The sequence below is a fragment of the Pieris rapae genome, chromosome 24 (assembly GCF_905147795.1).
Source record: "Pieris rapae chromosome 24, ilPieRapa1.1, whole genome shotgun sequence".
NCBI lineage: Eukaryota > Metazoa > Arthropoda > Insecta > Lepidoptera > Pieridae > Pieris > Pieris rapae.
In genome coordinates, this window is record NC_059532.1 from 4,946,370 (window position 1) to 4,959,432 (window position 13,063).

Here is a 13,063-nt window from a genome sequence, read left to right on the forward strand (position 1 = left end):
AAGCTGCGGAAATGATGATGAGTGATGTGTGGCACGTGAGTATCTGAGATCTGATGTAATATTTTTTTTCATTGGGATTTTCAAAATGTCTTGCGAGCCGGTGGTTGCCCATATTTGAACTAAGGTGTTGTTTTTCTTAACAGGTCTCACCATAATCAAAGGATATGGAAATAAAAAGGACTTAATTATTATTTATTTGTATTATTATAATAGTATATAAAGAAAATAACGACTCTCATTTATATGAGACGTAATCATCTTTATGTTTGAATTTGCCGCGTTTCGCACAGAGTGATAGACTCGGGTTATCGATGGTAAAACATGAATACTCGATGGTCGGGATTCTAACCTAAAAATATCGAACATTGAAGATTTCAATTATTGGTTTAAAGGTTATTAATTTTAATAAGGAATAATAAGTAAATCACCTGGAGTAAAAACTTATAATGTTGTTTTCTGTTTTATTGCAGGTAAGACTATTTCTAACTGTCTTTTGTAATTTTATCTTGTAAACAGAAAATAAATAAATGAATCTGTTTTTATTGCAGAAACCCAACTGAGTTTTTATTTCGAGAAGGAGTGGTATATAATAACCTTATTACAAAACAACATTAAATCAAATGTTTAAATTAAATCAAAATTAAAAAACTTTGATACCTGTGCCATTTTTATATATTGTAGTCTTGTTATCTTAATAATTATTTCATTTTGTTTAGTATTAATAGTGCGTATCTATTAATCCCAGTCTTCAACACGATTCAATCGCTAAGAGCACGTGACATGCCACGGCTCATAGATCATGTATTTGCTAAAACCTTGAATTTATTTGTTAATACACATATTAGACGATTACGTCTCAATGATATTACTCACAAATACTTTTAAGGAAGATTTCGTAAAACGCCATAATTACGCTAACCTCATATTTGAACTGACATCAAAACATCTCTGTCGCAATACAAATGTTTTAATCGCCTTCATAAAAGTAATCAGTTTGGTAATTCCAAGAATTTGTTTAATAAAGCCCCTTTCTAGATGAGGGGAGAATAGACACTGTCACACAGAGAGTGTTATGAAACAGGGGCTAAAGGGGCAGGAAGCTCACCAGATGCTACCATCATGAACATTCTATAATAAGAATTAGTAAACTCTTTTCTTGAAGGACCCTAAGTCGAATTGATTTTCCAGTTATTGCAGTAGACAAACCAAGTAAATAACTCAGCGGGCAGCTAGTATATAGTGGTAGTTCAGATCCCAGGAATTTCAGCTTCTTAAGATATGGAGGAGTTTAAGGATTGAAGATTATATTATATTTTATATACATGGTATTTTGTTATTCATTTATTCATGATTTGTAATGTAAGTAGCTAATTTGGTTCTATGACCAAATTTTCTGACTGTACTTGTGTATTGACAACTGTGCGATTTTAAATAAATAACATCGTCTCTTCCTAACAATAATGCTATTCTTTATTACTCTTACTCTATTGTTTATTTATTGATTTATCAATATCAATATGACTCATCAAAAATACAGGATATGTAACAAAAATATATCTGTTACAATTATAGAAGTTTTCTTTTTTTCTTTCTTTTATTGTGAAGTATGTAAGTAGCACAAATTAAATAGAATAAAATACAATACAGTATAAAAATTTTTTCCCTATGGTCCATTGCTCCTTTTTCCCGTACCTCGGTGGCAAGCTGTTGTAAAGTTGATTTAACTTTTATTTGTAATGTTGTGTTAATAAATGTTTCTTCCTTACAAATGATTGGTTTCACACGCACTAGAAATTAAAAAAAATTACAAACATAGCTATTGTTTTTATTTTCAATTTTTATCAAGCAAATATAATTCTGCCTCTAGATATATAATATTAATGTAGTACGTGTGTTAAACTAAACATATTTTATTGATTTTTATGTGATAATTATACGCGTTATTAATAGATTTTAATAATTCGAATAATAAAGGAAACACCAATTACATACCACACTTGAAAATAATATTTCGAGTTTCTTCAAAGAAGCTATTACCAATCATGAGATGGATTTTGTGAAAAATCAATTACATATATAAACAAACTGTTACAAATGTATGGTTATATAATAATTGTTAAGTCGATAATTTAGAAATCAAGTTGCATTCACTGAATTACAAAACGGCGAGAGGTTCAAACATTCTAACTATTAACAGTTTACTTAGAGACTCATTTTGACACGCACCTTTTTTTTTAAATTAGTTTCAAATAATGTCAAATGTCAATAAAGCGCGCGAAGTTTAATCGACATACAAATATAGAAATTGACGAAGGAGGTTTTGTGTCGTGCTAATTATCACTATGAAGGTTTTATTTGCTTTGTTAATGGTAAGTCGAATTTATTTTGTGTAAAATAATTAAGAATACTAAGGCCAAAGCCATGCAGCTTCGTTGTCTATATTTAATATTGATAAGAATTTATTTATCTTTTTTACATACAATATACAAAAAAAAAATACAATTATATTATTCTACGATGCGGCCGGCTTCCGGGAGAAGTCGTTTAGCTCTCTATCTATTATCTCTATCAATTACATAGTTTTGTTTTATTCAAATTGTTATAATAATAATATTAATAAAAGCCCTTTATTCGCTGACCTTTTTAACTTACATGCATATTATTTTTAAATCTAATTCGAGTAGAAAAATAATAAATTGGTTATTTTTAAATAGTATTAAGTCATTTTATATAGCTTAGTTAATTTAAAATATTCTGTTTGATACTTATTCTAATAATTACTTCAGTCCGCACTGATACGGTAACTCTACATTACATATGTGCAAAGTAAATAAAAACCCCAAAATACTGCGAAACGTCTCGACAGATTGTTAGATCTTTTTGTTTGGGAAATAGGCTTTTTTTTAACGCTAAGTAATAAGATCTAGAAGTTTTAATATATTTTCTGTGAATCGATTAATTATGTTAAGAGCAGTGTTGGCCTAGTGGCTTCAGGGTGCGATTCTCATACCTGAGGTCGTAGGTTCGATCCCGGGCTGTGCAATGGACATTTAAATCATTTCATCCAGGACATTTTATGTGCACATTTAACATTTGCTCGAACGGTGAAGGAAACATCGTGAGAAAACCTGTCTTAGACTTGAAAAGTCGACCATGTGTGTCAGGCACTGGAGGCTGATCACCTACTTACCTATTAGATTTAAAAACGATCATGAAACAGATTCAGAAATGTGAGTCCAAGACTTAAAGAGGTTGTAGCGCCACTGATTTTTTTTTAATTAAGCTAAGATCGACAGTCGAAGCTAATACCCGAAAGCTAAGTTTACCGCCAAGAAAATTTGAAATATAGCATTTTTGTAATAATTTCATATTTACCCTTTTTTACTATTTATTATCTACTTATATAGTTAGATATTAATCAATCCTTCTACCCAGCTGCCTAACTGACGCAAGAACCATACAATAATTGTTTATTATTGTATGGTTCTTGTATGTGTGTGTATTGTTTTTAGTCGCACTTATTTTAGAAAAAAATATAAAATAAAGAAATTATAATTTACTCTACGACAGAAATCTGCTACAATTCAAAAAAACATGTGCAATTCACACGTGGTAGAAGTGAAATCTTCAAAAACAACGTTTTTATAATTAATCATATATAAATTAAACATTTTTCACTATCTAAATGTATTAAACTTATAATTTAAAATTTATAAATCTTTCATGTGGCATAAACTAAAACAACGAAAGTTTGAAATTCGATTAAATGAAAAAGCGGCAGTTAAAAGAGGCTGTATAATGCCTCCTATCTTATTTTCTCCCACGGTAAATCTTATGAATGTATGTTTCTGTCTCTCTTTACCGCTGCATCCGGTTTGAAATCACGACGATTCTAAAGAAGTTTATCTATCTCATTTTCTCCCACGTTAAATCATATGAATAAATGTTTCTGTCTCTTTTTGCATCCGTTGCATCCGGTTTGATATCACAACGATCCTAAAGAAGTTTCACTTCAAAAACTCCTGCAACTACTAGACAGTGCATATTGAATTTTAACAGTTAAATATAAAATAGTATATTTAACTGTAACATACTAGTAGTTAATTTTTGAAGCGGGTTACAAATTTATGACATACGTATAACCTCATATAAAATTAAAGGGGAAACTATGGTCAAAGCCCTGAAAGGTCAAAGTGCCAATAACCAATAAACGGATTGAAATAACCATCTGTCGATACAAGCTATCCACGGTTGGTAGGATCGGTGTATATCGATAGACCTTTGTAGGAAAATAACAGTTCACCTGTGCCAATATCATATCTTTGATATTTTATTAATCAGAAATCTTTTCGATTTCTATGAGGTAGCCGCCCTAGGATGCAGCCTGCTAGTATATCCGCCACTGATTCAAAATCAAACGGGCTTTCTACATGACTGTTTTCTGATGAGTAGAGTAAATATGACATTATCCGGTCAATATATTCTTGAAGCCTTGTTGTATGTACAAAAAAACTTAAACGATTTTAAAACAAATGGTGACTTTCACCAGTATAATACGCGTAATAGAACTAATTTGAGTGTGCGACCAACCAGGCTCCAGAAGATAAACCACTCCTTATATGGAAATTGTATTCGTTTTTACAACAAACTCCCAAGCGAAATTAGAGAACTGTCACTAAATAAATTCAAAGTCCTTGTTAAAAGTAAATTAATTAATAAAGCCTTTTATAAATGTGACGAATACCTAAATGATCCTAATCCTTGGGATTGATTTGCTCCAGTTCAAACAATTTGTATTAAAAACTTGGCGATTGAAAAGAGTAGCGGAAAGTTTCTTGCCAGTTCTTCTTACCCGCTCTACGCCCTTGACTTGCGAACTGGTGGTAAATGGAAATTTACAATTAATTTAATTTGTTTTTCTTGACGTTCATAAGTGTACATGTTTACCTAAATGAATGAAGATATTATGACTATGACTATGATGTTACACAGATAGACAGATAGATAGGTAAAAACAAAGATTTTTTTAAATGTCTTACAATAAAAACTTCAATATATTGACAAATCTATTTAAATCTACATAATATAATACGTATTAACGCTGACTCAGCCATTATATAAGATCTCAGCCTTGTCTAATTCAATCAATTACACAATATAGCTTTTAGTTTATCTTTTGATCTTTACATATATATATTCTTGAAATTGGTTATTAATGACGTAACACTTATTTTGTATTTAATTAATTGCCTGCCTTAAATGATCAGCATGTGATGATGATATTGCCATCATCACATGCTCCGTTGGAAGTACAAACTTCCAATAGGGCAGGTAAAATTTGGTCCGTTATGTGTACGTATACTTGTTTTCTAGTAGGTCTTGAATTTGGTCCAGGCTGACCAAAGACTGTATCAGACTTTAATTAAATAGGGATAAAAATAAAACTAATTTTATTTTACAGCAGTGTTGGCCTAGTGCCTCCAGCGTGCGACTCACACCTGAGGTCGTAGGTTCGATCCCCGGCTGTGCACCAATGGACTTCTTTCTATGTGCATTTAACATTTGCTCGAACGGTGAAGGAAAACATCGTGAGGAAACCGACATGTCTTACAAAAAGTCGACGACGTGTGTCAGGCACTGGAGGCTGATCACCTACTTGCCTATTAGATTGTAAATGATCATGAAACAGATTCAGAAATCTGAGGCCAAGACCTAAAGAGGTTTTTGTGCCACTGATTTTTTTAAACAAATTTAAAAAGATCACCTTTAATGCTGGCGATTTTCGCTGCATTGCGATACTTATTCGTTGAGCGAGGAAACCACTAACACTAAGTCAGTCGCCAACTAAATTTTTGAATACCGCCGTGCTCTTGAACCTTATAGCCCAAGAGGATCTACTCCAAACGGAACAAAATGAAGTTGGAAAATGTATTGCATTTTTTCAGCGATTTCATTCCATGCATCTTTTTTAGCATTTCCATTTTTGTATATGCCGGTTTTTATATCCCACAACTCGGAGTGCTTATGTCTTAATTAATAAAATCAGTAATTGTCTTCTTACTTGTTAGATCAGGTAGTAACTATTTTTACGTAGTTGTCAAAATACAGCTGATCGCAAAACACAGAATATAGCAACAGACACACTTCACTCATAGCAAACTTCATGTCACGTAGAAAAGGATACACTGTGCCATAACAAAGAGAATGACTGAAACAACAATAGAACTGGCTGTGCAATATTGCAGTTGAATTCGATAGCCTAGCGATCATCCGGCAACCCATCAGGGCAATATCGGCCATAAGTCTCTATGCAAAACATGTTTGGCTATATGGCCGGGACATTACTGCAATATTGCATAGTGTGGCTGACATTGTTTGCAATTTTCTGGGCCATGTGTTGCAGCAAAACATGGCCCATTTAGAAGTCCCATTAAATAATCTTACACAATAAATTTCGAGTATTGTTCCGCACAACGCTAGGGTGTGCGGAAATTGAGTCCATAATGCGTTTCGCGTAATTTTTGATCATTTTACAAATGTACGTAACCTTTTACGAGTGCCGTGAAGCGCACTCGAAATTGTGAAGTGGGAATTTAACTGCGTTTGACCTAGAATCATTTTTATAAACGTCTCGAGTGTGATACACTGAGGTCATAGGTTTGAATCACGTAGCACTTTTCTATTTATGTATGACTCGTACGTAGAAACTTCCGGTTTTATTCCAAAATTGATTCCACCTTTTACTGACAGAGGAGTTTTTATTAAATTTTACATTAACTTATCTTCAGTTATTCTCACTTATCTTCTTACAAAATTTTCCTTTCTCATCAAATGGAATCTCGCTGTTGGCCTTGAGGGCCTATACAGCTCAGTACGGGCTGTTTGGCGAGCTTAGCTCAGCCGGAAAGGGGGGGTTTCCCGCGACTCGCGCAAGGGCGTCTCCTGTGAGACTCGAACCTCGGCTTGGGCCGTCCCGGGGTGGTCAATCGCCTGAAGGGCAGGACGGAAGCTCATTGGAGTGAGCGAAGTAAAGGCCCTCGCCTTCCCCGGTGAAGGCGGTTTTACACCCTAGTCTGTTGTTTATGGCTACTGTTTTTGGCCGCGCGGGCGGCTTTTAATTTGTCGGTACCTACGGTTCGCTTATCTGCTAGTTTTAATGGTCCAGTGAATAGGCTATCTCGCTCTAACAACTTTATTACAAAACATTGATGAAAATATTGATGTGTTTAACAGTCTACCAACATTACGTAACTTCTTAATGTGGTTTAAGTTTTAATTCTGTTTGTTTATTACTGTTATTTTTATCTTTTAGTTTTAGTTATGATTAATATTTTGTTTTGTTTTTTCTCAATTCTTTGCTATTAATTTATTTTATTATTCTTTATTACCTAACATGTCATATGGTGTAATGGTTGCAGCTCCTTACAAAGAAAGTGTAAAAGAAAAAACTTGGCGGTTAAAAAGAGTGGCGGAGAGTTTATTGCCAGTTCTCCTCTTCCGTTCTACGCCCTTGATTTGACAACTGGCAGTATCTGGAACTAGCAGTTTTGACGTACAAACATTGCGTTGCCTACATAAATAAATGTTTGAGAGAAAAAATAAAATAAAACAAATAATTGTTTTTGGTTATTTTTGTGTTTATATGTAAGCTTTTTAAATAAATACACAAAATTTCTTTAATCAGTTGCACAATGAGGAGTGGCGTAAACGATTCGTTATGCTAATTCGAAAACAATGCGACCATCTGTCGGTATGTGGACACAAAAAACTGTGTTTGTTCGGAATTAACCTCTGACCTCACGAGGCGTGTATTTCATAATGCCATTGTAAAGCTATTTAAATATACATATAAGATTTTTTATTGAAAATAAATAATGTATTAGATTCAATAGATTTCAAAATGTGAAATAGGTATACCAAAATTAAATCAATATGACGTAACTTTAAATTTGTTCCAAAATGGCCAACAAACAACAAACTTGCTTGCCGCTCGTTTCTTGCCAGAATTTATTCAGTTCAATGGGTGGTTTCCATCGTCCTGTGAGCCGTCTGATGTTAGCCACCTGTACCATAAAAAATACACATATTTTTTTTAACCTAGCAAGATATCGAATTGTAACCATACAGAACTACTAACTAATAATTATTTTGACGTCGGATAAATTATACAGAAATATTTTTCAAACATAATTTTTATTATCTATAATCAGTACTTGTATTGTGTATAAATTGCTTAATTATTCAAGAATTATTGAATACAGAATAGCTGGCAATCCGGTTTCGATTTGGACAAATAAAAGATAATAGAATATTTGGGAATTTATGAATCGTGCATTCGCTTATATTTTTCTATTATAAAAATAAAGTTCGTAAAAGAGACGAGTAGAAACTACAACCTAAGCTGGCTGCTAAATACTAGTTTTAAAATATTACTATTAATTATTTATTTGCTCCAACACAAATAATTAACTTTTTGTATACTTTTGGTAATTTATATTTAATAGACAATATGTTTTGGGACAAGAACTAGCGGAGGTGCTAAAACTGTTAATGTTTGGGGACTGAAATAAAAAAAAAGAGTTGGGAATTTAATAAGTAGTTTCGAGTGCTTTTTAGGCAGCGATACTGATGTTTTCTCCAAAGTTCCTTCTTATACTTCAAATCGTTTGAAGATTTCGTTGGTTCAAATTATTCATTGATTTCTAATTATTTCAGTTGACATTAGTGACTCAATCGCAGGGACATGTGATAGTGCGAAACGATTTTGACAGTCCAGGCGCAGATGGTTCCTACCGATGGGCGTTTCAGACAGGTAATAACTTTTTTGTAGCACTAACATTAATATTAGTCATCGATTATAGAATACGTTACGAAAATACTTCGAAAACAAAAGTTACAACAAATAACAACATTTACCCGATTATGCTTAACGGAACAGCCGTCGAATATGTAGACAGCTACACGACAGCTCTTGGTAAACAAGTTTAATTTAAGAAACAAAGACATGACAAAGAAGCGGCGCTCCAGCCGCATCACCACACTTTGGAAGAAGTTTTGGAGATTAAAAGAAATCCTCAAATGTAAGCTCCCACTTAAGCTAAAGAAAGAGGTGGTGGATTCCTGCTTGCTGCCCTGCCTTACATAATATGGAGCACAAACTTAGATTTTCAAAAACAAAACAAAAACCAAAATAAGTTCGTGCCAGCGTGCAATAGAAAGGAGTATTCTGCAAATTCAATTACGCGACAAATGTAACACCCACGTAGTTCTGGATTGCGAGGCTGTGGCTAAACAACGTACGAAAATCCTCGGAACAGTGAGGTCGCTCCGAGAAGCCTGTGAACTGCCCAGGAGACTTCTGTGCTTCTGGAAGGAGCTGGGCTGGCTCGAGTATCCAGGGCCTTACGAAAAACGGACCAATTTCGAGTCTAGTTGCGGAAATTGAGCCCACCTACCTTATACCTTATACGCGAAAAACGTAAAAGTGAATGTATTCGCAGAATAGCCAAAATTATTGACGCTGAGCAATATGCCCTAAAACTTAAATGGAGATGGGCAGGCCACGTGGCACGTTATTCAGATGACAGATGGTCTAAAGCAGTAACCGAATGGACTGGTCCAAAAGGAACAAGAATGGCCGCATGTTAGTTAAAATTGTATTCATATCTATGTTATTTAATTTGTGTAAATAGGATGTGGAAGAATAAAGGCTTATTATTATAGAATAAGTTAAAAATAAACGACTCATTTACTTCCAATATACAAATATACAGTATTGACAATTTTCTTAACCTTCATAGGAATAATATAAATTATAAAAAGATGATTAAAACAAATTTAGAAAGTTTGGTCCCTGCAGCAGTACCTTTAATGCTGGCATTTCCTAGCCGTATTGCGATATCTATTCGTTGAACACGTTGGAACGAGGAAACCGGTGGCCCCATGCCGGTACTATCTATCTAATCAGGCGTCAACTTAAATCTTCAACTAGCACCTGTAAGTGCACTGATTCAGAACGACCCAAGAGTCTCTACTCCAAAAGGAACATTTCAAAGTTGGAGAAAGGCCTATTCAGACTTTATTACATTTATACAAAAAATATTATAACATAACATAATACATCAAAAATACAAGGGGTGCAACAGGCGGCCTTATCGCTAACAAGCGCAACAAACAGGCCAGGCAACCCTATTAAGGAAAAAACTAAAAAAAAAATTACTTTAATAATTCCCTCAATTCACATAATCATAACATAAAAACTTTGGCGTAACTCATTTAATCTTCTTTCGTTCAAGACTAAAAAACATTAACTGCAATTATTTCCTTTTGACTTTCCAGATGGTGGTATATACCACGAGCAGCGAGGGTCTCTCCAGCCTGCTGCCTCCGGAGTACCAGCTCTGGTTGTAGAAGGACAGTACCAGTACACCGCTCCAGATGGACAGGTTATTTACAATGTGATCTCATACTCGAATCTCTGTACTTGTACGATTATAATTTCTAGTCCTTAACATGAAACAGAGATAGATATTGCACATAAATCTCTGCCTATGTTTTTGATCCAAATGCATAAGTCAGATCATTTATTTCAATTTTCACTGAGAATAAGAAAGTTCTACTGACAAAAAATAAGATACAAAGGAAAACACAAAACAAAACATGACAGTAGAACAATAAAAAAGTATACACAAAATTTATAAATCAGGAGACCGACAAACATACTAGTAATGGATGTGATGTAATATTTGAAGACCATTGTACCTATAATAAAAAAATACTGTACTAAAATAGGCTCATGGTGATAAGATTCGAACATTCTAAATAAGCCATACGTGACATCATAGTCCGCGATTTTTAATTCCACTTTTAGAATAACTTCACGAGTATTACTAATTGTGTATTGTGGGTGGCCAATTTCTATCAAATTTTTTTTAATTGGCCACAACACGCGCTTAAAAGTTAAGGTTCATTAATGGCACTAGGGCCTTCGGCAAGTCACAGTAGTCGGAGGATGATCAGCACTTATCCTTTCGTCTTTTTGGATTCGACAGGAGTATACAGCTCAAATACACCCTTAATATCTGGATTCCCCTAAATCTGGGAGCAAATCCCCCTAGTTCGCACCACTGGTGCGTATTGTGTGTTTCTACTTATTTTTTTTTAGAATAGCCGTTTAGTGATGCTTTAGAATAAGCCACTCTCCAATGTAAAAATTTATAATGTTTATTTTACAGTTGATCCACGTATTCTACCGAGCAGATGAAAACGGATTCCAGCCAAAACTCTCTAAGCAATGATAGATAACCGCCATTTTTGTAACTGTATTAGTGTATAGTGTCAAGTTCAGATTGTCGTTAATGTCAAATGTCAAAATGAAGTTCTGTAATCGTTTGAAGTTCTTTTGAGAACCAGTTCATTATTATTATTATTTTGAAACGTGATAATTAAACTACTTTTACATTACGACATGTATCGTCAGTATAATGAATAAAAGTAATAAAAAAATACCTTCCAAAATTATTTATAGGGTTTTCCTCCACATCTCAAAGAGCACTTATCGAAAGTTAATCTTGAAACTGTTTCTTTATTTGAAATACTATAATCTATTATATTTGTATAGCTTTCATGAAATTTGTGACCAAATATTTAGGATATTTAGCACATATAGCTAAATATATGTTCTAGTAATTCAAATATTATCAACTTCCTACAATAGACATTTTATAAATTAAAAATACAGTTTTATGCGAAATAACGTGGAGGGATTTTGTTTAAACAATATTTTATATTAAATGGGCTCATCAGATGCCCATTTAATATAAAATATTAAGATAAGATAAGATGAGGCTCGCAAGTACGGTCAGTGGCGTAGCTACCTAGGGTGGCACGGAAGTTGGTGGTGCTACCCCATCGAAAGTAATATATAAGATCCACCACCGTCGCCCGCCCTATGCTACGCCAGTGAGTGTGGTACCGGCCTTATAAGAATTGGTACGCTCTTTTCTTAAAAGACCGTATGTCGTTTAATATTTAGTAATTATTACATAAAAACGAACATTACAGACGAAATAATTTAGTACATTATTTGAATTACAGAAATTAAGGAAATATATCTATTATTTTATTGAATTTTTGGGAAAGTTATATTTCCGCTTCTGACGCCACTATTTTCATACATTATTGGATCCCAGTACAAAAATAGCTATATTGTTAAATTAACTTAACTATATTAAGCATAGCTATAATATTATTTCGTTTGAAATCGCTTAAGATAAAAATTTAAATCGAAAAAGCGTATCATTTAATGCAATTATATATGTAAACCCATATTCCGTCCCGACATATTTAAGTTTATGGCTTATTCTTAAGAGGTTTAACACTTTAGAATTTAAATAAATGAAACACTTTGTTTGAAGCTGGGTAAGAACTATGTTTATTATTGAAAATATGAGCTCATAATACAAAATTTTGGGTCCAGAGGTTGCTACGCAAACAAACTTGGATTGTCTAAAGGTTTACAAATCTAAATGTTACTTATGTTGTGTTTTCTTACTGTATTTTTTTGGTACTTGTGTTATCTGTAAATTCTCAACTGTTGTTGTGTTTTTTAATAAATATAAATAATTTACGTTTTAGGCTAGAGTTAGAATAATTCGATTATCTAAAAGTATTATGTACATCGAGCATTGTGTACGTAATAGCTATAAGATTAAATAAATAAAATACATGTATAAACACATTTTCATGTAAAAGAAGATTATATATAAGATATTATTTATTCAATATTACACATTTCAGTATATACATACAATTCAAAACAAATAACATAATACATAAAATATATCTAATAACTAACCTTAAAATTTAATTATTAAAAAATATTATTAAAAGGAGTCCCTTTAGGCAAGGTTCCGAAGATACTGGCAGCGTTCCCCCTTTGAATAGCTAGACTAATTCTTTGTGCGAGGTAGCTGCCAGCTCTTCGTTCTCCTGTGTTTCAGTATATTATGTATTAACATAATATACATCAAAGTATATTATGGCACAAAGTAGACATAAAATT

At 33.2% G+C, this 13,063-nt stretch overlaps 1 protein-coding gene and 1 long non-coding RNA gene across 2 annotated transcripts; both read left to right on the top strand.

Annotated features, from left to right (window-relative positions):
* The first annotated feature begins 328 nt into the window (after positions 1–328).
* LOC123690343 lies at positions 329–1,321 on the top strand. The gene is made up of 2 exons (XR_006751024.1): positions 329–470; positions 549–1,321. It is a non-coding gene; the product is annotated as an uncharacterized LOC123690343 (long non-coding RNA).
* Positions 1,322–2,117: 796 nt separating this feature from the next.
* Positions 2,118–12,373, top strand: LOC111003781 (endocuticle structural glycoprotein SgAbd-1). The gene is made up of 4 exons (XM_022274465.2): positions 2,118–2,369; positions 8,716–8,812; positions 10,339–10,445; positions 11,235–12,373. The coding sequence occupies exons 1-4, from the start codon at positions 2,343–2,345 to the stop codon at positions 11,295–11,297; spliced, it is 294 nt and encodes a 97-aa protein (XP_022130157.1). The 5' UTR covers positions 2,118–2,342; the 3' UTR covers positions 11,298–12,373.
* The last annotated feature ends 690 nt before the right edge of the window (positions 12,374–13,063 follow it).